This window comes from Bubalus kerabau, chromosome 5 (genome assembly GCF_029407905.1).
Source record: "Bubalus kerabau isolate K-KA32 ecotype Philippines breed swamp buffalo chromosome 5, PCC_UOA_SB_1v2, whole genome shotgun sequence".
NCBI classification, from domain to species: Eukaryota; Metazoa; Chordata; class Mammalia; order Artiodactyla; family Bovidae; genus Bubalus; species Bubalus kerabau.
The window spans coordinates 59,791,285-59,817,237 of record NC_073628.1 but is presented as its reverse complement, the minus strand read 5'-3'; the positions used below and the strand labels follow the sequence as shown (position 1 = coordinate 59,817,237).

General features: G+C 36.7%; 1 protein-coding gene across 1 annotated transcript in view; it reads left to right on the top strand.

Moving 5' to 3' along the window:
• LOC129654239 (complement factor H-like) overlaps positions 1-25,953 on the top strand; it is a 143,035-nt gene that overhangs the window by 38,706 nt on the left and 78,376 nt on the right. Inside the window, 5 exon segments of the mRNA XM_055583756.1 lie at positions 518-697; positions 6,601-6,687; positions 6,690-6,782; positions 14,361-14,570; positions 15,266-15,439. Of these exon segments, the coding sequence (XP_055439731.1) occupies positions 518-697; positions 6,601-6,687; positions 6,690-6,782; positions 14,361-14,570; positions 15,266-15,439 (744 nt within the window).

Sequence of the window (25,953 nt, the reverse complement as noted above, 5' to 3'; positions counted from 1 at the left end):
AAAAGTTAAGATTCTATACAAAACACCTTGGATGTAGTTTTCTTATTATGTTTCATTACATTTCTTGAAAAAACACATGTAAAGTAGCAACTTGGTATGCTTTGCCCACAGAAAATTGTTTTTATTTTATTGTTTTAAGAGTGTGAATTAAAAATAATGCAGAGATGCTTAAGGTCCACAAGCAAATTATATGAACATTTACACAGATTTCAAGTTTGGGACCAAATTTATTCATGTGATAGCTATTCACTATGTAGATCATCAAAAAGTATTCCAGTCAAAAAGGCAGAAATCTTTAGGATGGGTATTTTCTCTGAAATTTCAAAAACTGGACGCAAGACTCAGGCTCATGTATAATTTTTCATTTCATGAACTTTGATCAGCAAGAACTTGGCTGGTGGAATTTGTAGGCATAAATTGTAACATCATTATTTTATTGATTCCATAGCTATTTTTTGTTATTAGCCATTTGGTTCTTTAGAATTAGTCTTTTCAAGAGAATGTTTTCATTTTATAGCAACAGATGAACTTAGGAAGTGTAAAGGGTCAACATTATTTCCATCTGAGGGAAAACCAGCGCATATGATTGAATATGACCATAGCACCAACAAAATTTACCAATGTCGAGGAAAATCAGAACACAAACACTCAATCTGTATAAATGGAGAATGGGATCCTAAAGTAGACTGCAAAGAAGGTAATCTCTTGTCCATAATGTTTTAAAAAATGTATTATATATCTCTCTGACTTGTAAAAGTAGTATCTTTGTGTCCTTCAAGGAAATTTATCTATCATTCCAAATATTTTCCATCTGCAAGGTAATTTAGAAGCTAATCAAAATACTGTGTCTAAATATTAATTGTATAATGTGCCTTAGTCAGCTCTGTGACAAACCACTCAGAGACTTTGTGACTTTAAATTAACATCTGGGCAGTAGGTGTGCTCATTTCTGCTGGAAAACCATTGTTTCTGATTTTGTGTATTACACATAAATGTACTTATGCTTATGCTGAACTATTATGTATTTATCAATGTATCTATATGTATCAATCTATGTATCTATTTATATATATTTATGTATCTATCTAGTCATCTATTTCTCTATTTGTTTAACTATCTTGAAAAGTCTTGAGACATGTTTACATGATGAATTCCAATCGAAGAGGTTCATTTCAATTTTCCACTTTTAATATCTGTGCTTCTCTTCTCCGACTCTATGACATCTTGACTCCCTATTCTCAATATGTTTACCAGTTTCTACAAGCCTAGAATATCTAGAAAGAAGCTTCAAATCAATAGAAAACCAGATCTACTGTCTAATATTCCACCTCATAATTCATCCTTTTATAAAGATCCTAATATAAAAATCATACAACAATAAAGCTGTATTAATGGAGAATAAATTATTTAGAAAAACATAACTATTTGGGAATTAAACAACAAACTTCTAAATAACTGCCATGCCGATACATAATGTACATTGTATATTATGGGCTTCCCTGGTAGTTGAGCTGGTAAAGAATCAGCCTGCCATGCAGGAGACCCCAGTTCAATTTCTAGATCAGAAATATCCCCTAGAGAAGAGTTAGGCTGCCCACTCCAGGATTCTTGAGTTTCCCTGGTAGATCAGTCTATAATCTGCTTGCAGTGAGGGGGACCTGGGTTCAATCCTTGTGTTGTGAAGATCCCATGGAGGCAACCCACTCCAGTATTCTTGCCTGGAGAAGCCCCAAGGACAGAGAAGCCTGGCAGGTTGCAGATCATGGGATCACAAAGAGTGAGACATGACCGAGTGGCTAAGCACAGCATTGTATATTAATCATTATATATTTATGATTGCTTGGTCCTTGTGAATTAACATTTTATAATTATAAAATATTTCTTAATTTTTGTCATGCACCTTGTCTGGAAATGTATATTAGCTTATTAAATATAGTTACACTAAAACAATTTATTATTTCATATGATGTAGGAATTCCCAACAAATTTCAGGGAATTCATGTTTATAAATTATTATAAATTAATAGCAAATATAAAATTAAAAGAGCTTGCTACACAACTGCGTCTTTAAGGAAACAAGTAACATTTACAGGTAGTGAAGTACATATGTTTTACAGTTTCTTCTAGAAACTTTATAATTTTATGTGAGTATATTTAAGTATGTTATCTATCTCATGTTAACATTTGAGGATTGCATAAAGTAGGAGTTGATTTTTTATGGATGGATTGTCAATTATTTTAAGAATATGTGTGGAAAAACCATTGAAGTGAAAAATCAGTTAACTATGAAAGTGTTGATTTATTTCTCAACTTTCTAGTCATTCAACTATCTTCATTGTTGCCAAATTACCTTTGTAACTAGCTTTCTAGCAGCATAAAAGTCTGATAATAGTCTCCAAGTATGTTCCTCTCACTCAAAATTACTTTAGTTATTTTGGTTTTGAACATAGAAATTTCAGGGGAGACTTACAAATTTTGATAAAATGTTGGGTTGTATATCGAATGGGATGACTTTGTAATGAGAAACAAATTGTGGACAATTGGCATCTTTACCATATTGAATTTTGAATTCATAAACATGGTATGTCTCTATTTATTTCTGCTTCAATCTTTCCAGACATACAAATAGGCTCCCCTGGGGGCTCAGACAGTAAAGAATCTGCCTGCAATTCAGGAGACCCGGGTTCAATCCTTGAGTAGGGAAGATCCCCTGGAGAAGGGAATGGCTACCCACTCCAGTATTCTTGCCTGCAGAATCCCATGGACAGAGAAGCCTGGCAGGCTGCAGTCCATAGGGTTGCAGAGAGTTGGACACGACTGAGCACACGTGAGATCTGATATCCAGTTTGCTTCTTCGAAAAATTCCCTTGATGAAGAATTCAGTTTCTTTAATAGGGAGTATGCTAATCACATTTTCTACATTGTCTTATCACTGTGTGACTGTTGCATTTTTCAAGAAATATCTCTATTTTACCTAACTTATGAAATTGATTAATGTAAAATCATTTCTAATAGTCACTTAACATTCTATTTTTCTTTTAATCCTATAGTATATTGGGTAATCTCACCTCTTTCATTTTTGGTATTGAGAGTTGTTTCCCTCCTTTATTTTATGAATAAAGTTTTGTTTTTCAAAATTATTATTTTCAAATTAACATTTTTAACACAGTTTCTTCCATTTCCTCTCTTGTCTAATTTTTATCTTGTTAATATTCATGATTTTTAACTTTCTTAATTTTCTGTTTTCTCTTTTCTATTAATCTTTCTCAATTTTTTCTCTCTGTGGACTTAATTTTCCTTTTTTCTGATCGCTTCATTTTAATTTTACTCTCTCATTTTTTAAGATAAAAAATGATAACATTGATTCAAACCATCATGCTTTTTAAATCTAAACCTGTAAAACTACTTTTTTTCACTTCTAAGCATTGCTTTACCTGTGCCTCAAAAATTTATAAATATGTATCAATTTTATTTTCAATTAACTGTATGTGAAATATTTTCTAATATTCCTAGTGGCTTCTTTGATGTAACGGTTGCTTAGAAATGTGTTGTTTAATTCTCACATATTTATGATTTTCTAAATAATTCATTCTCCATTAACAGTAATACTGTGGTATGATTGTTATCTAGAGAGCTGCATATATTTACTGTACACAATTTGATGATTATCATCAGTGATTACATAGATAATTTATTCTTATTGGTTTCTAATCTAATTCCCTTGTCATAGAACACACTCTGTTAATTTTTAATATTTTGAATTTTATTCTTTCTTTGTTTCACAGCATATTGTCTATCTTTGTGATGTTTCCGTTTCATATAAAGTATATGTATATTCTAGTTTCTAGATCAGTTTAACATTGTTCATAGTGTTCTAAAATGTACCTATGTCTTAAAATAGCTTTTTCTAGTTGTTCTATCCATCAGAGTAGGAAGGCTTTCAGAATTGCTAACAAGGGATGTGGATTTGTCTATTTCTTCTGTCAGTTCTGCCCATCTTTGCTTCATGTATTCTGATATATTCTTAGATACATTATGTATTTATAAAGGCTTAGTCCTTGTGAATTACCTTTTTAATACTTATAAAATAGGTCTTCATAGTTTTAATAATATGCCTTCTCTGGAAGTCCACATTAATTTATTGAAATATAGCTAATTAATTTAAAACACCTGATTATTTTCATGTGAAAAAAGAATTCCTAATCAATTTCATGTAATGTGTCCTCAAATTATTCTCTATTAATTAAAAGCAATGGTAAATTAAAAGAAATCTAGCTAAACAACTTATTCACTCATATCAGAAAACTTGGAAATTAAAAAAAAATCTTTGTCTGTGATTTACTGACAGAAAATATGTTAAATTAAGTAAAATGAAAATTGTATACTTTGGAATCTATGGTATACAGCAAAAATCAAAGATATGTATAGATTAAAACTTGCTTTACAAAAAAATGGACTTAAGTAATGGATAGTACAATCTAGAATCTAGAAAAGAACATATATCCAAAGAACATAGAAGGAAAGAAAAACTAAAATTAAAATGTCTATTTTTATAATAAACTAAAAAGTATAAATAGCTGATTTGGAAAATATTCAGTTTATGGAGAAATGTAGTGTATAGACTAACTTTTGCAAGACTTTTAACAAAATTATTCGGACAAAAATGTTTAAACATCAGACATAAAATAAATTATTGAAAATACATTGATAAAAATGTCAAAAGAGTGATCCAGCAATCCCACTGCTGGGCATACACACTGAGAAAACCAGAAGGGAAAGAGACACGAGTACCCCAATGTTCATCGCAGCACTGTTTATAATAGCCAGGACATGGAAGCAACCTAGATGTCCATCAGCAGATGAATGGATAAGAAAGCTGTGGTACATATACACAATGGAGTATTATTCAGCCATTAAAAAGAATACATTTGAATCAGTTCTAATGAGGTGGATGAAACTGGAGCCTATTATACAGAGTGAAGTAAGCCAGAAAGAAAAACACCAATACAGTATACTAACGCATATATATGGAATTTAGAAAGATGGTAACAATAACCCTGTGTACGAGACAGCAAAAGAGACACTGATGTATAGAACAGTCTTATGGACTCTGTGGGAGAGGGAGAGGGTGGGAAGATTTGGGAGAATGGCATTGAAACATGTAAATATCATGTATGAAATGAGTTGCAAGTCCAGGTTCGATGCACGATACTGGATGCTTGGGGCTGGTGCACTGGGACGACCCAGAGGGATGGAATGGGGAGGGAGGAGGGAGGAGGGTTCAGGATGGGGAACACATGTATACCTGTGGCGGATTCATTTTGATATTTGGCAAATCTAATACAGTTATGTAAAGTTTAAAAATAAAATAAAATTTAAAAAAAAAAAAAATAAAATAAAAAAAAAATAAAAATATAAAAAAAAAAAAAAAAAAAAATGTCAAAAGAGTTAAAACAGAAATAAGATAAATATTTCTGATGAAACATAAAATATTCCAAGTCTTCCCTGGTGGCTCTGATGGTAAAGAATCCACCCAAGTTGCAGGAGACCTCGGTTTGACTCCTGTGTTGGGAAGATCCACTGGAGGAGGGCAAGGCAACCCACTCCAGTATTCTTGCCTGGAGAATCCAGAATCCCCATGGACAGAGGAGCCTGGCAGATTATAGTCCATGGGGTCGCAAAGAGTTTGGCATTACTGACTGACTAAGCACAACACAGAACACAAAATACTCCTATTGACTTAGATCAGAATAGAAAATCTGATGATATTACTAATGATGAATAAAGTGTATTCAGTCAAATATGTCCCTAAGTTAAATACAAAATGTTGGCTCCTTGAAAGGATTTATGAGTTTCCAGCCTATACTTGCATAGTGTTTCTAATGAAATTAGAAATGAAGTGTGACAGGAGGAAGCAAAACCAAGGAGTCATAGAGGGCTCCAAATTCTTCCAGGTGTATTCATGCAGTCTTCCCTCAGTTGAGCAGAACAGGCTTTGTCTTCAGATTATGAATGGGATAGTTGAGGTATCTCTATTTGATGGACTCAGACACAGTTTACAGAGGGATCTTTTATACCCTCTGGTCACATAGAAAAAGCCAGGCTTGATAATCCGTTAAAGAAGGTGCATTCATCAGTGTATATATTGTTTAACAGCGCAGGCAAGCTAGTGAATTGTACCTCCAGGAGAGTACTGAACTGTAAACAATACACTCTGAATCCCAGTGAACCTATCTAACTCTTACCTTGTTCAAGAATCAGCATCACATTAATAGGTTATTAACTAAATGTAGTTTTTCTTCTGGCTAATCAACTCCCATGGTAGAAAAATTTGTGAGGGCTCCAATCCAAGTCCAATATATCTGATCATGAAAATCTGCTAAAAAAAAAAAAAAAAAAAGAGAGAGAGAGAGAGAGAAGAGACCCTGAACCAAATGTGATGTATTGAAGTGCTAAACAAGCTTAAGAGTATAATTACAGAGTATCATATTATTTGATCATTTATGATATAACATTAGAGCTTTCTGTTTATTGAAAAATTTTCCTTTAATATTTGAACCTATGCTTTTTAATCAAGAAATCTAATTTTAATATTTTCAGAAGCACAAATACAACCATGCCCACCTCCACCTCAGGTTCCCAATGCTCACGATATGACAACTACAGTGAAATATCAGGATGGAGAAAAATATCAATTCTATGTAAAGAAAATTATTTAATTCAAGATGGAGAAGAAATTGTGTGCAAGGATGGGAGATGGCAGTCAATCCCACGTTGTATTGGTAAGTACTGCATGCACAAATTTGTTTAAAATATTCTTTAAAGAAAATTGATACTCCTCTAAGATTTATATCCTTCCATGGTGGCTCAGTGGTAAAGAAACCTCTTGCAATGCACGAGGTGTATAAGATACGGGTTCGATCCCTGGATGTGGAAGATCCCCTGGGCAGGAGGGTGGCAACCCACTCCAGCGTTCTTGCCTGGGAAATTCCATGGACAGAGGAACCTGGTGGGCTAGAGTCCATTGGGTCACATAGAGTTGGACATGACTAAGTGACTGAGCATGCATGCAATCTTTGTATGGATCAGCAAGATGAAGTCCTCTCTGTCTCTTCCAATTTATCTTGAAACAGTAAATCACAGTTTCAGTTATGAACTGATGAACACTCTTTCACTTCTGCTGTGAAACACAGACAAACTCCTTGGGCTACTGTGCAAATAACAGGTAAAATTTATGTTTATGCAGATTTTATTCCTAATGATCAAAAGGACAAGAACGAAGGGACAACTGGGCTGCCCAGCCTGGAAGTCATGGTCCTGAAAAATAAGCCCCCAGAAATTCTGACTTAGAAGTCCAGAGTAACTTGTGCATAAGAAAGCCGGAGGGCTTTAGGAAACAGTTTCTTCTGTTCTTTAAAGGCATACAAAATCTCACATACTCTGTGTCCCAGTGAAGAGGCATCAATGGGAAAGAGGCTTGGGTTAGACTAATTTGTTTATCTTTGTGAAACTTCTAGAGAGATAGGAGACAATTGGGATCATAGATACTGGCGCCAGCCATCATGAGAGACAAGTACCACTTTAGAGTTCTCCCTAACACACACGTACATAGCTTACTAGCACCAGAGGCTTAACAGCTCACCAGCATGACAGCACCAACCCCAGACTCCACTGGGCTCCACAGCTGCTACACCTGCATCTCACCCTGCTCTTGGGTGTGATACCACCAGCTCAAGTACACATAGACCGTGAAGCCAGCTCCATCAACATTTCATCCTGCCTATGAGTGGGCTGGCAGCCACCACATGAGGCACAGTCTGTTAGCCACCTGGGGAGGAGGTGGGATCCTTGCCTACCAGTGCACCCAGAGTAGTTGGCATTGACACAACAGAAGGGCACCCCTATAGCATCTAGATCTGCTGCACACGTCCTACAGAGGGGACCATTCTGTTGGGCCCCATAGACTTCTGCATAAGACCACTTCTCTAAGATCAAGAATACACCTAACTCTTAGAAATAAGCACAGAGTTAGGTAAAATCAGGAGACAGAGAAATGCATTCCAAATGAAGGAATAAGACAAAATCTCAGAAGAGTCACTAAACAAAGTTAAGCAATCTACCCAACAAAGCATTCAAGGTAATGACCATAAAGCTGTTCAGTGAACTCTAGAGAAGAATGAATGAAAACAGAATTTTAAGAATAAGAAAATATAAAGAAGGAGTAAACAGTGCTGAAGGATACAACAGCTGAAATGAAAAACACAGTAGAGAAAATCAATAGTAGATTAGAGGATTCAGAAGAATGGATCAGAGATCTGGAAGACAGGGTAGTGGAAACTTCCCAAACAGCATAGGAAAAATAAAAAAAGAATTTATAAAATGAGGATAGGTTAACAGACATCTGGGACAACATCAGTACTCTTCTCATTATGGGGATCTAAAATAGAGAGAGACAGAAACTTACTTGAATAAATGATAGCTAAACTTTTCTAACCTGGGGAAGGAAAGAGACATTCAGGTCTAGAAGTCAGACAGTCCCAAAGAGAGATGAACCTGAAGAGGTCCATACCAGGACACATTATCATTTAATGGAAAAAAAAAATAATGTTGTTGTTTCAAAGTAAACAGCAATGGGATCATACTTATCAATAAGTAGCTTAAATGTAAATGGTTTGAATGCCCCAAACAAAAGACAAAGACTGGCTGAATGGATCCAAAAACAAGACCCCTGCTGTCTAAAAGAGACCCACCTCAAAACAAAGGACATGTACAGACTGAAAGTGAAGGGCTGGAAAAAGAAATTTCATGCAATTGGAGACCAAAATAAAGCAGGAATAGCAACACTCATATCAGATAAAATAGACTTCGAAATAAAGGCCATGAAAAGAGACAAAGAAGGTACTACCTAATGATCAAAGGTCAATCCAAAAAGAAGATATAACAATTATAAATACATATGCACCCAACATAGGAGCAGCTCAGTACATAATGCAAATGCTAACAAGTATGAAAGGAGAAATGAACAATAACACAATAATAGTGGGAGATTTTAATACCCCACTCACACATATGGACATGTCATCCAAACAGAAAATTAGCAAGGAAACAAACTTTAAATGATACAATGAACCAATTAGACCTAGTTAATATCTATAGGACATTTCACCTGCAAACTGTGCATTTCACCTTTTTCTCAAGTGTACAAGGGCCACTTTCCAGGATATATCACATCCTGGGCCATAAATCTAGCCTTGGTAAATTCAAAAAAATTGAAATCCTTTCAGAGATCTTTTCTGATCACAATGCATTAAGATTAGATGTCAACTACAGGAAAAAGAAACTATTAAAAATACAAACATATGGAGGTTAAGTAACATGATTCTTAATAACCAACAAAATAATGGAAGAAATAAAAAAGGAAATCAAAATATGTATAGAAATAAATGAAAATGAAAACACAACAACCGAAGACATATGGGAATCAGTAAAAAGAGTGCTAAGGGGAAGGTTCATAGCTTTACAAGATTACCTCAAGAAACAAGAGAAAAATAAATAACCTAACTTTACACCTAAAGCAACTAGAAAACGAAGAACCTCAGGGTTAGTATAAGGAAGGAAAGCATAAAAACTGGGGCAGAAATAAATGAAGAAGAAACAAAGGAGATGATAGCAAAAATCAACAAAACTAAAAGCTGCTTCTTCGAGAAGATAAATAAAATAGAGAAACCATTAGCCAGGCTCATCAAGAAAAAAAGGGAGAAGAATCAAATCAATAAAATTCGAAATGAAAATGGAGAAATCAGAGCAGGCAACACAGAAATACACAGGATCACAAGAGACTACTATGAGCAACTATATGCCAACATAATGGACAACTTGGAAGAAATGGACAAATTCTGAGAAAAGTATAACCTTCCAAAACTGAACCAGGAAGGAAGAGAAAATCTTAACAGACCCATCACAAGCATGGAAATAGAAACTGGAATCAAAAATTTCCAGCAAACAAAAGCCCAGGACCAGACGGCTTCATAGGTGAATTTATCAAAAATTTAGAGACGAGTTAACACCTATCCTTCCCTGGTGGCTCAGAGGGTAAAGCATCTGCCTGCAATGTGGTAGACCTGCATTCAATCCTGGGTAGGGAAGTTCCCTTGGAGAAGGAAATGGCAACCCACTCCAATATTCTTGCCTAGAAAATCCCACAGACGGAGAAGCCTGGTAGGCTACAGTCCATGGGGTCGCAAAGAGTTGGACACGGCTGAATAACTTCACTTTCACTTTTCTTTTCAACACCTATCCTACTCAAACCCTTCCAGAAAATTACAGAAGAAGGTAAACTCCCAAACTCATTCTGTGAGGCCAACATCACCCTAATTCCAAAACCAGACAAAGAAAAAGAACACTAAAGGCCAATATCACTGATGAACACAGATGCAAAAATCCTTGACAAAAATTCTAGCAATCAGAATCCAACAACATATTAAAAAGATCATACATCATGACCAAGTGGGCTTTATCTCAAGGATGCAAGGATTCCTCAATATTCACAAATCAATCAATGTAATACACCACATTAGCAAAATGAAGGAAAACAACACATATGATTATCTCAATAGATTCAGAGAAAGCCTTTAACAAAACTCAACATCCATTTATGACAAAAACCCTCTAGAAAGAAGGCATAGAAGGAACATACCTCAACATAATAAAAGCCATATATGATAAACCCACAGCAAACCTTATCCTCAGTGGCAAAAAATTGAAATGATTTCCCCTAAAGTGAGGAACAGGACAAGGGTGCTCACTCTCACTACTACTATTCAACATAGTTTTGGAAGTTTTATCCACAACACTCAGAGAAGAAAAGGAAATAAAGGACTCCAGATTGGAAAAGAACAAGTAAACCTTTCATGGTTTGCAGATGACATGATCCTCTACATAGAAAACCCTAAAGACACCATGGGAAAATTACTAGAGCTAATCAATGAATATAGTAAATTTGCAGGATATAAAATTAATACACAGAAGTCCCTTGCATTCCTATACACTAACAATGAGAAAACAGAAAAAGAATTTAAGGAATCAATCCCATTCACCACTGTGATGAAATGAATAAAATACTTAGGAATAAATCTACCTAAAGAAACAAAAGACCTATACATGGAAAGCTATAAAACACTGATGAAGGAAATCAAAGATGACAAAAATAGATGGAGAAATATACCATGTTCCTGGGTTGGGAGAACCAATATACTGAAAATGAGTATACTACGCAAAGCAATCTATAGATTCAGTGCAATCCCTATCAAGCTCCAACGATATTTTTTCACAGAACTAGAAAAATTATTTCACAATTTCTGTGGAAATATATTAAAAAAAAATCCTCGAAAAGCCAAAGCAATCTTGAGAAATAAGAATGGTACTGGAGGAATCAACCTGCCTGACTTCAGACTATACTACAAAGCTACAGTCATCAAGATCGTATTGTACTGGTACAAAGCCAGAAATATAGATCAATGGAACAAAATAGAAAGTGCAGAGATAAATCCATGCACCTGTGGGCACCTTATCTTTGACAAAGGAGGCAAAAATATACAATGGAGTAAACACAATCTCTTTAACAAACGGTACTGGGAAAAGTGGTCAACCGTCTGTAAAAGAAGGAAACTAGAACACTTTCCAACACCATACACAAAAGTAAACTCAAAATGGATTTAAGATCTAAACGTAAGATCAGAAACTATAAAACTCCTTGAGGAAAACATAGGCAAAACTCTCTTTGACATAAATCACAGCAAGATCCTCTATGACCCACCTCACAGAGTAATGGAAATAAAAGCAAAAACAAACAAATGAGACCTAATTAAATGTAAAAGCTTTTGCATAATGAAGACAACTCTAGGCAAGGTGAAAAGACTGACCTCAAAGTGGGAGAAAATAATAGCAAATGAAGCAACTGACAAAGAACTAATCTCAAAATCATATAAACAACTCATGCAGCTCAATACCAGAAAAACAAACGACCCAATCCAAAAATGGGCCAAAACACTAAGCAGACATTTCTCCAAAGAAGACATACAGATGGCTAACAAACACATCGAAAAATGCTCAGCATCACTCATTGTCAGAGAAATGCAAATCAAAACCACAGTGAGGTACCATCTCATGCCAGTCAGAATGGCTGCTATCTAAGAGTCTAATGCAGGAAAAGGTGTGGAGAAAAGGGAACCCTCTTACACTGTCGGTGGGAATGCAAACTACTACAACCACTATGGGTCACAGTGTGGAGATTCCTTAAAAAAAAAACTGAAAACAGATCTGCCATATGACCCAGCAATCCCACTACTGGGCATACCCATTGAAAACGAATTGAAAGAGACACATGTAACCCCAATGTTTGTCATAGCACTGTTTACAATAGCTAAGACATGGAACCAACCTAGATGTTCATCAGCAGATGAATGGATAAGAAAGTGGTGGTACATATGCCCAACAGAATATTTCTCAGCTATTAAAAAGATTGCAGTGGAATCAGTTCTAATTAGGTGTATGAAGCTGGAGCCTATTATACAGAGTGATATAAGTCAGAAAGAAAAACACCAATACAGTATATTAACGCATATATATGGAATTTAGAAAGATGGTCACGACGACCCTATATGCAAGACAGCAAAAGAGACACGGATATAAAACCAGAGTTTTAGACTCTGTGGGAGAAGGCGAGGGGGGGATGATTTGAGAGAAAAGCACTGAAACATGTATATTACTATATGTGAAATAGATCACCAGTCTAAGTTTGATGCATGAAACAGGGCACTCAAAGATGGTGCACTGGGACAACCCAGAGGGGTTGGATAGGGAGGGAAGTGGGAGGGGGGTTCAGGATGGGGTACACCCGTGGCTGACTCATGTCAATGTATGGCAAAAACCACCACAATATTGTAAGGTAATTAGCCTCCAATTTAAATAAAAAATTAATTAATAGAAAGTTGTTCAGTTTCCAAGTCATGTCCAACTCTTTGCAACCCCATGGACTGCAACATGCCAGGCTTTCCTGTCTCTCACCATCTCCCAGAGTTTGCCCAGGTTCATGTTCATTGAAATGGTGATGCCACCCAACCATATCATCCTCTGTCACCCTCTTCTCCTTCCTGCGAAAAGGCAGTAGTTACCTACAAGGAGACACTTACAAGTATCAACAGCTTCTGAAGAATATTTTTTAGGTCATAATGGACTGGCACAACATATACAAAGTAATGAAAGGAAAAAAAACTTGCAGCCAAGACTCCTGTATCCAGGAAAAACATATTGAAACCATAGCGTGATGTCCCTTCACACCTGTCATAATGGCTACCATGAAAAGGACAACATCTAGTGTTGTCAAAGATGTGGAGAAAAGGGAATCTTTGTGCACTGTTGGTGGGATTGTAAACTGGCAGAGTTGCTATGAAAAAGAATGTGGAATTTCCTTTAAAAATTAAAAATAGAACTGCCATATGATCCAGCTATTCCACTACTGGGTATTTATTCATAGGAACCAAAAACACTAATCTAAAAAGATATATGCACTCTAATGTTCATTGCAGCATTACACACAATAACCAAGGTTTGGAAGCCACCTAAAGAGTCCACTGATATATAAGTAGGTAAAGAATGTGTTTTATATATATGCACGATAGGAACTATGACCGAGACATAAAATAGGAAACATTTCCATTTGCAACAATGTGGATGTGTCTAGGATGTATTTATTCTAAGAGATGTAGGTCAGATAGAAAAAGACAAATGCCACATGATTTCACTTATGTATGGAATCTAAAAATAAAACAAAAGGAAAACAGGCTCATACAGATACAGAAAATTAGTGACTTGTTGCAAGAAAGGAGGAGGGGGTTGGCATAGTAGATAAAGGGGATTTTGAAATACAAACTCCAGTTATGTAATAAGGAAGCCAGAGGGATGTAATATACAGCATACAGAATATGGTCAATAATATTGTAATAAATTTGTTAGGACCTATTGTTACTAGACATACTGCTAGTCATTTTATAATATATGTAAAAGTAAAATCATTATGTAGCCCATTTGAAGCTAACATACTGTTATACATCCAACATTTCAATAAGAAATTCATTTCAAAAAGGATGAAGGGCATATTGAACAAGTAGTAGTAGCATAGTGTTTATGGAGACAAATAGCTTGCAAGTTTCAAATATCTGTTAGTTTTAAAATTCTGTAAATTGTTCTGAGTATTCTTTTTATTCTTATTTTAAAATCCAAAGTAATATTTGATTATTTTAACATTTTTAATTTAAAGATTATATTTGTACTTTACTCTTTGACCTCTGTACTTCATACAGAAAAAATTGGATGTTCTCAACCACCTCAAATAGACCATGGAACCATTAACTCACCTAGCTCTGCAGAAGAAAGGAGAGAAATACATGAACAAAGGCTGTATGCACACGGCACGAAGTTAAGTTATACTTGTGAAGAAGGCTTCGAGATATCTGAAAATAATGTGATAATATGCCAAATGGGAAAGTGGAGCTCTCCACCTCAGTGTGTAGGTGAGGACACTAGGCAAACCAAACTCTATTTTCATTACCATTCATTAAAACTAATCAATTGTCTTCAAAGTCATGAGACTCGATCCATAAGATTTCTAAATATTTCATGTAATTTATCTACTTATACGTCATTTATGTATTAAAATAAAATGTATATATTTATACATTAAATCAAATTTGACATATAAAATTAATCATTTTTGTTATTAATAATTCCATTAGTTCTATAGAGAATCACTTTTCAATCTGGCAATTATTTTGTATTAACACCAGATGTGCAATAAAATTAAACCTAACTATTTATATTAGTAAACCTATTTATATTCCTATCTATTTAAGTTTCAAAAAAAATGTCTTTTGTCTTCCCTAAAATGTCCCTTTTAATTTCTTACAATATATAGTACTTTTCCTAAGTGTGGCGTCTCAATGTGTTTTTCTTTTATTACTCATGATTGGTTAGAGCAGCACTGATGTTTTCTTTCATATATTGGTAATTTCAGTTTCAATTTATTGCTCAAGTGGACACACCAGACTGGTAATTTTAAGAAAAATTTTTGCACTTTCCTCCCATGTCATGGAAGTTCCTGTATAATGATTTATTATTTTCAAGTAAAACTACCAAATATGTTGACCAGGACATCAAATTAAATTTCAAAGTTAGCAAAACATGAAATCATTCTTTCATTTCTTCCCAGGACTTCCTTGTGGACTTCCACCTTATATTCAGAATGGTGTTGTATCTCACAAGAAAGACAGTTACCAATATGGAGAAGAAGTTACTTACGACTGTGATGAAGGGTTTGGAACTGATGGACCTGCATCTATAAGATGTTTAGGAGGGGAATGGTCTCGTCCACAAGATTGCATAAGTATAGTATTTTTCCTTTTTTTCTAAAGCTGACAAATATCTTTTAATTCAAAGCATAAGTGGCCCAAATATGAAATTAAGCAGTAATTCTAGAATTTAACAAGGTATCTATGAAGAGTTCTGAATTCTGGTAGAGAATTAATAACCCTAGAAATAATAAAAGTTTGATTTGTTGTTGTAGTTCAGTCATTCAGTCGTTTCTGACTCTTTGCAACCCTATGGACTGTAGCAAGCCAGGCATCCCTGTCCTTCACTGTCTCCTGGTGTTTACTTAAACCAATGTCTATTGAATCAGTGATGCCATTCAACCATCTCATCGTTTGCTGTCCCCTTCTCCTCCTGCCCTCAATCTTTCCCAGCATCAGGGTCTTTTCCAATAAGTTGTCTCTTCGTATCAGGTGAACAAAGTATTGGAGCTTCAGCTTCAGCATCAGTCCTTTGAATGAATATTCAGGGTCGATTTCTTTTAGGATTGACTGCTTTGATCTTGCAGTCCAAGGAATTCTCAAGAGTCTTCTCCAGCACCATAGTTCGAAAGCATTAATTCTTTGGAACTTACTGTCCAAATCTCAAATCATACATGACTACTGGAAAAGTCATAGCTTTGGCTAGGTGGAGCTTTGTTGGCAAAGTGATGTCTCTGCTTTTTAATATGCTGTTGAGGTTTGTCATAGCTTTTCTTCCAAGGAGCAAGCGTCTTTTAATGTCGTGGCTTCAGTGACCATCCACAGTGATTTTAGAGCCCAAGAAAATGAAGTCTGTCACTGTTTCCAGTTTTTCCCCATTTATTTGCCGTGAAGTGATGGGACCAGATGCCATGATCTCCATTTTTTGAATGCTGAGTTTTAAGCGAGCTTTTTCAGTCTCTTCTTCCACCTTCACCAAGAGGCCCTTTAGTTCCTCTTTACTTTCTGCCATTAAGGTGGTGTCATCTGAGGCATAGCTGAGGTTATTGGTATTTCTCCTGGCAATCTGGATGCCAGCTTGAGCTTCATCCAGCCAGGCATTTTGCATGATGTACTCTGCATTTAAATTAAATACGCAGGATGACAATATACACCCTTGAAGTACTCTTTTTCCAATTTTGAGCCAGTCAATAGACCATGTATGGATCTAACTGTTACTTCTTCACCTGCATAGTTTTCTCAGGAGAAAAGTAAGATGGTCTGGTATTCCCAACTCTTCAAGAATTTTCCAAAGTTTGTTGCGATCTACATAATCAAGTGCTTTAGTGTAGTCAATGAAGCAGATGTAGATGTTTTTCTGGAATCCCCTTGCTTTTTCTGTGATCCAATGGAGGTTGGCAATTTGATAACACTAAACTATCTCTTTCACATCATCTTGGGTGGAGTTTGAACATCCTCTGATATACATCTCAGATTTCTGGTCTCTGTTCCTGTACTATGGTTGAACTCTGCTCTTGTCAGTACTCAATTTGCTGTTAATTTGCTGTTTGGTAATCATTTCTTTGTAATATGCAAATTTCTAAGACATTTAACATAATTCAGATCAGATCAGTCGCTCAGTCGTGTCTGACTCTTTGCGACCCCATGAATTGCAGCATGCAAGGCCTCCCTGTCCATCACCAACTCCCGGAGTTCACTGAGACTCACGTCCATCGAGTCAGTGATGCCATCCAGCCATCTAATCCTCTCTGGTCCCCTTCTCCTCTTGGCCCCAATCCCTCCCAGCATCAGAGTCCTTTCCAAGGAGTCAACTCTTCACATGAGGTGGTCAAAGTACTGGAGTTTCAGCTTCAGCATCATTCCTTCCAAAGAAATCCCAGGGCTGATCTCCTTCAGAATGGACTGATTGGATCTCCTTGCAGTCCAAGGGACTCTCAAGAGTCTTCTCCAACACCACAGTTCAAAAGCATCAATTCTTCGGCGCTCAGTCTTCTTCACAGTCCAACTCTCACATCCATACATGACCACTGGAAAAACATAGCCTTGACTAGACGAACCTTTCTTGGCAAAGTAATGTCTCTGCTTTTCAATTTACTGTCTAGGTTGGTCATAACTTTCCTTCCAAGAAGTAAGCGTCTTTTAATTTCATGGCTGCAATCACCATCTGAAGTGATTTTGGAGCCCCCCAAAATAAAGTGAGACACTATTTGCACTGTTTCCCCATCTCTTTGCCATGAAGTGATGGGACCAGTTACCATGATCTTAGTTTTCCGAATGTTGAGCTTTAAGCCAACTTTTTCACTTTCCTCTTTCACTTTCATCAAGAGGCTTTTTAGTTCCTCTCACGTTCTGCCATAAGGGTAGTGTCATCTGCATATTTGAGGTTATTGACATTTCTTCTGGCAATCTTGTTTCCAGCTTGTGCTTCTTCCAGCCTAGTGTTTCTCATGATGTACTCTGCATATAAGTCAAATAAGCAGGGTGACAATATACAGCCTTTTCCTGTTTGAAACCAGTCTGTTGTTCCATATATATTAGCGACTTCTAATTGTTCAAGTTAACTTTTGCCTAGTGTGTAATTTTTGCAATCACCACTTGAACATGTTTTCATGTTTGAAGAGACTTTTTTTTTTTTAGACGACATACAGCTGAGTCTTGTTTAGGTGCCTACCCTGCCATTTTCAGGTTTTTAATTGATGCATTTAGGACCATTTATATTTAAAGTGACTTATTAACTATTAAGGACAGTCTGCCATTTTCTTATTTGTTTTGTGTGTGTTTCCTTCAGTTTTCAACGTTTTTCTTTCCTTGACTTCCTTGTGAATTTTTGAACATTATAAAATAATTTGACTTGGATCTGCATTGTTTTTGATTATACGTCTTTGCATGGTTTTCTTAGTCTCTCGAGATATTAAGATACATTTACGTAGTTTATTCGGAGAAGGCAATGGCACCCCACTCCAGTACTCTTGCCTTGAAAATCCCAGGGACAGGGGAGCCTTGTGGGCTGCCATCTATGGGGTCACACAGAGTCCCATATGACTGAAGTGACTTAGCAGCAGCAGCAGGTAGTTATTCACTCCCTACTGTTGCTGACATTTTACCAACTCAGATGAAATGTGAAATGCTTACTTCCATTTAGATTTATTGGTTCTCTCCACATTTTTTTTTTTAGTGTTTTTTTTTAATTTAATTTTATTTTTTAAACTTTACATAATTGTATTAGTTTTGCCAAATATCAAAATGAATCTGCCACAGGTATACATGTGTTCCCCATCCTGAACCCTCCACCCTCCTCCTTCTCCACACCATCCCTCTGGGTCGTCCCAGTGCACCAGCCCCAAGCATCCAGTATCATGCATCGAACCTGGACTGGCAACTCGTCTCCACATTTTTAACATAAATGTCTCTAGTATCCTCTCTATATACATTGAGCACCATATCAGATGACAACTTTGCACAACTATAATAGAATCAACAGGGAAATCATACTCTTATTATATTTACCCTTTCTTAAAAAAAAAACAAAAACTCCCTTCTAAAATCTCAATTCCTTTTCTGTTTTGCTTTCTTTTGAAAAGTTCTTAAGTATAGTTCTGCTGGAGACAAATTTTCTCAGTTTTGCTTTGTTCGGGAAATTCTTTCTTTCTCTAAATTCAAAAGGATAATTTACAATATAAAATTTGGAGTTGACAATTATTTTCATCCAGCTTTGGAAAAATGTTCTCACTTCTTTCTGGCTCTATGCTCATCGATGAGATTGCCACCGATGCTTGAATCCTTTTTTCCAAATACATATTGCATAATATTTATCCCAAATAAGTATTGCATATATATAAAGCTGTTTATGAGATTCTTTTCTGTAAGTTTCAGGAATTTGAACATGATGTATCTTGTTTAACTTTTTAATCAGTATTGGCATATAGCCAATTAACACTGTTGTGCTAACTTCAGGTAAACAGAGAAGGGACTCAGCCACATATATGCATGTGACCATTCTCACTCAAACTCCCTTCCTATCAAATCTGCCACATTACATTCCACAGAGTTCCCTGTGCTATACAGTAGGTCCTTATTTGTCATCCACTTAAAAAATAGCAGTGTGTTCATGTCCACCCAAATTCCCTGTCTCTTCTCCCATCATTCCCCCTGGCAACCATAAATTCCTTCTCTAAGTCTGTGAGTCTGTTTCTGTTCCACAAATAAGTTTGTTTGCAAAATTTCTTTTAAGATTCCATATATAGGGGATGTCTTACAATTTTTCTCCTTCTCTGTCTAACTTCACTCAGTATAACCCTCTCTAGGTCCATCCATATTTTTGCAAATGGCATTATTTCATCCTTTTAGTGGATGAGTAATATTCCATTGTATATTTGTACCACATCTTCTTCATCCATTTCTCTGTTGATGTACATTTAAGTTGATTTCATATCATGACTATTGCAAACAAGGCTGCAATGAACATTAGGTTGTGTGTTTCCTCTTAGACCAAGTTTTTCATCAGATCCATGCCTGGGGCAAGATTGCAGGGTCATATGGTAGCTCTATTTTTAGTTTTCAGAGGCATGTAAATACTTGTCTCCGTAGTGGCTGTATCTAACAGTGAAGGAGGGTTACCTTCTCCACATACTCGCCAGCATAGCTCTTTTGACTCATGTTAAGGGATATCATGCTGTAGTTTTGATTTGAATCTCTCTAATAATTAGTGATATCAACATCTTTTCATGGGTGTCTTGCCCATCTAAATGTCTTCTTTGGAGAATATACCTAAGGAGACAGAAGATGTGTAATCTTAAAACTGTAGTACACTAATGAAAGTAATTGATGACAAAAACAGATAGAAGGATATACCACGATCTTAGATTAGAAAAATCAATATTGTCAAAATGACTGTACTACCAAAAGCAACCAACAGATTTAATGCAATCCGTATGTAATTACCAATGGCAATTTTTCACAACTCTAGGAAAAAAAAAACAACCTTAAAATTTGAATGGAGACACAAAAGGCCAAAAATAGACAAAGCAAACTTGAAAAAGAAAAATGGAGCTGGAGGAACAGCACTCTCTGACTTCAGACTATACTACAAAGCTCTAGACATATATATATATATATATATATATATATATATATATATATATATTACTCATTATGACTTCAAGACTTATGAATCAGTGAATTGAAATGGACAGGAATGGCAAATTTAATTCAGATAACCATTATATGGGCAAGAATTCCTTAGGAGAAATGGAGTAGCCCTCACAGCCAACAAAAGAGTCTGAAATGCAGTACTTGGGTGCATTCTCAAAAACAACAAAATTATCTCCATTCATTTCCAAGGCAAGTCACATAAAATCACAGTAATCCAAGTCTATGACCCACCCACTAATGTCAAAATATATGAAGTTGACGGGTTCTATGAAGACTTATATTGCATTCTAGATCAAATCATCAAAACCAAAAAAATCTGCTTTTCATACAGGGAACTGGAATGCAAGGTAGGAATAAAAAGAAACCTGGAATGACAGGCAAGTTTGGCCTTGGAGTGCAAAGTGAAGCAGGGGAAAGGCTAAAAGAGATTTAACAAGAGAAGACATGGGTCATAGCAAAAACCCTCTTCAGAAACACAAGAGACAATTCTACGCATGGACATCATAAGATTTCAGTACCGAAATCAGAATGATTATATTCTTTGCAGTCAAAGATAGGGAAGCTCTATACAGTTGGCAAAACCAAGACTGGAAGCTGACTGTGGCTCAGATCATGAGGTCCTTATTGTGAAATTCAGACTTGAATTGAAGAAAGCAGCGAAAACCATTAGACCATTCTGGTCTTTTAGGATTATATAGCAGAAAGGATAAAAATATTCAAGGGATTAGATCTGAGAGAGTGCCTGAAGAACTATGGATGGAGGTTTGTAACTTTGTACAGGAGGCAGTGAGCAAAACCATCCCCAAGAAGCAGAAATGCAACAATGCAAAATGGCTTTCTGAGAAGGACTTACAAAGAGATGAAAAAAGAAGAGAAGCAAAGCACAAAGGACAAAAAGGAAAATATACCCATCTGAATGCAGAATCCAAAGAGGAGCAAGGAGAGATAAAAAAAGCCTTATTAAGTGAACAATGCAAAAAAATAGAGGAAAGCAATACAATGGGGAAGACTAGAGATGTCTTCAAGAAAATTAGAGAGAGCAAGGGAACATTTCATGTAGTGATGGGCACAGTAAAGGGCAGAAACAGTATGCCCCTAAGAGAAGCAGAAAGTATTAAGAAGAGGTGGCAAGAATATACAGAAGAACTGTACAGAAAAGGACTTAATGACCCAGATAACCACAAGTCACCTGGAGCCAGAAATCCTGGAGTGAAATCAAGTGGGCATCACTACAAACAAAGCTAGTGGAGGTGATGGGATTCCAGCTGAGCTAGTTCAAATGCTAAAAGATGATGCTGTGAAAGTACTACACTTAATATGCCAGCAAATTTGGAAAACTCGGCAGTGGCTATAGGACTGGCAAAGGTGAATTTTTATCCCAGTCTCTAGAAGGGCAATGCCAAAGAATGTTCATACTACCACAAGACAACTGGGCTCATTTCACATGCTAGCAAGGTAATACTCAAAATCCTTCAAGCTAAATTTCAACAACATGTGAACTGAGAAATTTGAGACGTACAAGCTAAATTTAGAAAGACAGCGAAACTAGAAATTAAATTGACAACATTCGTTGGATCATGGAAAAACCAAAGGAATTGAAGAAACTCTCTGCTTCATTGACTAAAGTCTTTGACTGTGTGGATCATAACAAACTGTGGAAAATTCTTACAGAGATGGGAATACTTGACCACCTTACCTGCCTCCTGAGAAACCTGTATGCAGGTCAAGAAGCAACAGTTAGAACTGGAATGGAACAACAAACTAGTTCAAAATTGGGAAAGGAGTATGTCAAGGCTATATTGTCACCCTGCTACTTGAACATCACACAAAATACCAGGCTGGAAAAAGAACAAGATGGAATCAAGATTGCCAGGAAAAATACCAATAACCTCAGATACACAGATGACATCACACGAATGTCAGAAAGCAAAGAGGAACTAAAGAGCCTCTTGATAATGGTGAAAGAGGAGATTGAAAAAGCTAGCTTAAAACCACATTCAAAAAACGAAGATCATGGTATCAGGCTCCATCAGTGTATGTCAAAAATGGGGGAAAATGGAAACAGTGACAGACTTCCTTCTTTTCAGCTTCACAATCACTGTGAATGCTGACTGCAGCCATGAAATTAAAAGACTCCTTGGAAGGAAAGCTATGAAAACCTCGACAACATGGTAGGAAGCAGAGACATCACTTTACCAACAAAGGTTCATATTGTCAAAGTTATGGTTTTTCAAGCAAAATGTATGGATGTGAATGTTTGAGCACAAAGAAGGCTGAGTACCAAAGAATTGATTTTTTGAACTGTGGTGCTGGAGAAGACTCGAGAGTCCCTTAGACTGCAAGGAGATCAAGCCAGTCAATCCTAAAAGAAGTAAGTCCTAAATATGCATTGGAAGGACTGATGCTGAAGCTGAAGCTCCAGTATTTTGGCCACCTGATGAGAAGAGCTGACTCATTGGAAAAGAACCTGATATTGGAAAAGATTAAGCACAGGAGGAAAAGGAACATCAGGGGATGAGGTGGTTGGATGGTATGATCGACAGAATGGACATGATTTTGAGCAATTTCTGCGAGTTAATGAAGGACTGGGGAGCCGGGCTTTCTACAATCCATGGGGTTGCAAAGAGTCAGAAACAATTGAGCGACTGAACAACACAACAGGAACTGATTATGATGTATCTTGACATTAAGTTTTTTGGCTCCATCCCATTTGGAATTCACTGAGCAGTTTTAGCATGTAGTTGTTGTTTTTGGTGAGTCACTAAGTCATATGCCCTATTGGAAAAATTATCATCCATTATTTAAAAAAATTTTTTTAGAGTGTATTTCCTATACAATATAGTGTTAGTTTCACTGTACATTAAAATGAATCAGCTACACATATACACATATCCCCATTCTTTTGGATTTCCTTTCCATTTAGACCATCAGAAAATGATCGCACAGGGAACTCAGCCATTATTTTTTTTGATCTTTTATTCTTTATTTTCAACTTCATATTCAACCTTCATTGATATCTTCCCACAGGTCCTTGAAGTTAGGTCCATTTTCTTTTCAGTCTATTTTTAAGTCAAACTTATTGATCATTCTGCCATCTGCAATATATTGTCAATCCATGTGGTTTTCTAATAATCTATTTTCTAGTTCTACCAATCGGACTAGATTTTTAAAAACCATCATCCAATGATTTCAGTATCTGTGTCATCTCAGTGTTGTCTTCTGTTGATTGCTTTTTCTCTTTTGAGGTTTACCTGGTCTTTGGTCTGATAAAGGATTTTCAACTGTATTCAGACACTTGAGCTTTTATATCTTGAGACTTAGGATGTTATTGGACTCCTTCATTAATCAGGCCTCCCTTACTGCCATGTAGGGTGCAAGTCCAAGGTTCCCACCTGGCCTCCTCTAACACCAGGAGAGAGGGCAGAGGTTTCTTGTTTCCTCATTCAGTTCAGTTCAGTCACTCAGTCATGTCCGACTCTTTGCAGCCCCATGAATTGCAGCACGCCAGGCCTCCCTGTCCATCACCAATTCGGGGAGTTCACTGAAACTCATGTCCATCGAGTTGGTGATGCCATCCAGCCATCTCATTCTCTGTCATCCCCTTCTCTTCCTGCCCCTAGTCCCTCCCAGCATCAGGGCCTTTCCCAATGAGTCAACTCTTTGAATGAGGTGGCCAAAGTATTGGAGTTTCAGCTTCAACATCAGTCCTTCCAATGAACACACAGGACTGATCTCCTTTAGGATGGACTCTTTGGACCTCCTTGCAGTCCAAGGGACTCTCAAGAGTTTGCTCATTATGTGAGTGAAAATGTGAGCTGCTGACTTGGACCCTGTAGATCAAGGCATGGAAAGAATTGGTCTGAGGTTTCTGCCATCGTGTGTCTAGACTAAATCAGTCAAGTTCAGTTGCTCAGTCATGTGTGACTCGTTGTACCTCCATGGACTGAAGCACACCAGGATTTCCCATCCATCACCAACTCCCAGAGCTTAACTAACCTCACATCTATCCAGTCAATGGTGCCATCCTACCATCTCATCCTCTGTTATCCCCTTATCCTTCCCCCTTCAATCTTTCCCAGCATCAGAGTTTTCTCCAAAGAGTCAGTTCTTTTCATCTGCTGGCCAAAGTATTGGAGCTTCAGCTTCATCATCAGTCCTTACAATAAATATTCAGGACTGATTTCCTTTAGGATTGACTGGTTTGATCTCCTTGCATTCCAAGGGACTCTCAAGAGTCTTCTCCAACACCACAGTTCAAAAGCATCAATTTTTCGGTGCTAAGCTTTCTTTATAGTCCAACCCTCGCATGCATACATGATGACTGAAAAAATCATAGCTTTCGCTAGGTGGAATTTTGTTGTCAAAGTAATGTCTCTGCTTTTCAATATGCTGTCTAGGTAGGTTATAACTGTTTTCTATGGAGCAAGTGTCTTTTAATTTCATGGCTGCAGTCACCATCTGCAGTGGTTTTGGAGCCCCCAAAATAAAGTCTCTCACAGTTTCCGTTGTTTCACCATCTGTTTACTGTGAAGTGATGGGGCCAGATGCCATGACCTTAGTTCTCTGAATGTTGATTTTTAAGCTAACTTTTCCGCTCTTCTCTTTCAATTTCATTAGGGGACTCTTTAGTTCTTCTTCACTTTCTGCCATAAGGGTGGTGCCATTTGCATATTTTAGGTTGTTCATATTTTTCCTGACATTATTGATTCCAGCTTGTGGTTCATCCGGCTTGGAATTTTGCTTGATGTACTCTGCATATAAGTTAAGTAAGCAAGTGACAGTATACAGACTTGATGTGCTCCTTTCCTGATTTGGAACCAGTTTTTCTTCCATGTCTGATTCTAACTGTGGCTTCTTGACCTGCACACAGATTTCTTGAGAGGCATGTCAGGTGTTACCATCTATTTAATTTCCGCAGTTTGTTGTGATCGACACAGCAAAGGTTTTGGTGTAGTCAATAAAACAGAAGTGGATTTTTTGTGGAATCTCTTGCTTTTTTGATGATCCAATGGATGCTGGCAATTGGATCTCTGGTTTCTCTGCCTTCTCTGAATCCAGTTTGAACATCAGGAATTTCATGGGTCATGTGCTGTTGAAGCCTAGTGTGGAGAAGTTTGAGCATTACTTTACTATCATGTGAGATGAATGCAATTTTACGGTAATTGGAATATTCTTTGGGATTGCCTTTCTTTGGGAATGGAATGAAAATTGACATTTTGCAGGGCTTTATTCCCTGATGAATTTGCTGGCATATTGAGTGCAGCACTTAAAGGGCATCATCTTTAGGATTTGAAATAGCTCAACTGGAATACCATCACCTCCACTAGCTTTGTTCACAGTGATGCTTCCTAAGGCCTACTTGACTTTGTATTTTAGGATGTCTGGCTGTAGGTGAGTGATCACACCTTTGTGGTTATCTGGGTCATGAAGATCTTTTTTGCATAGTTCTTCTGTGTAT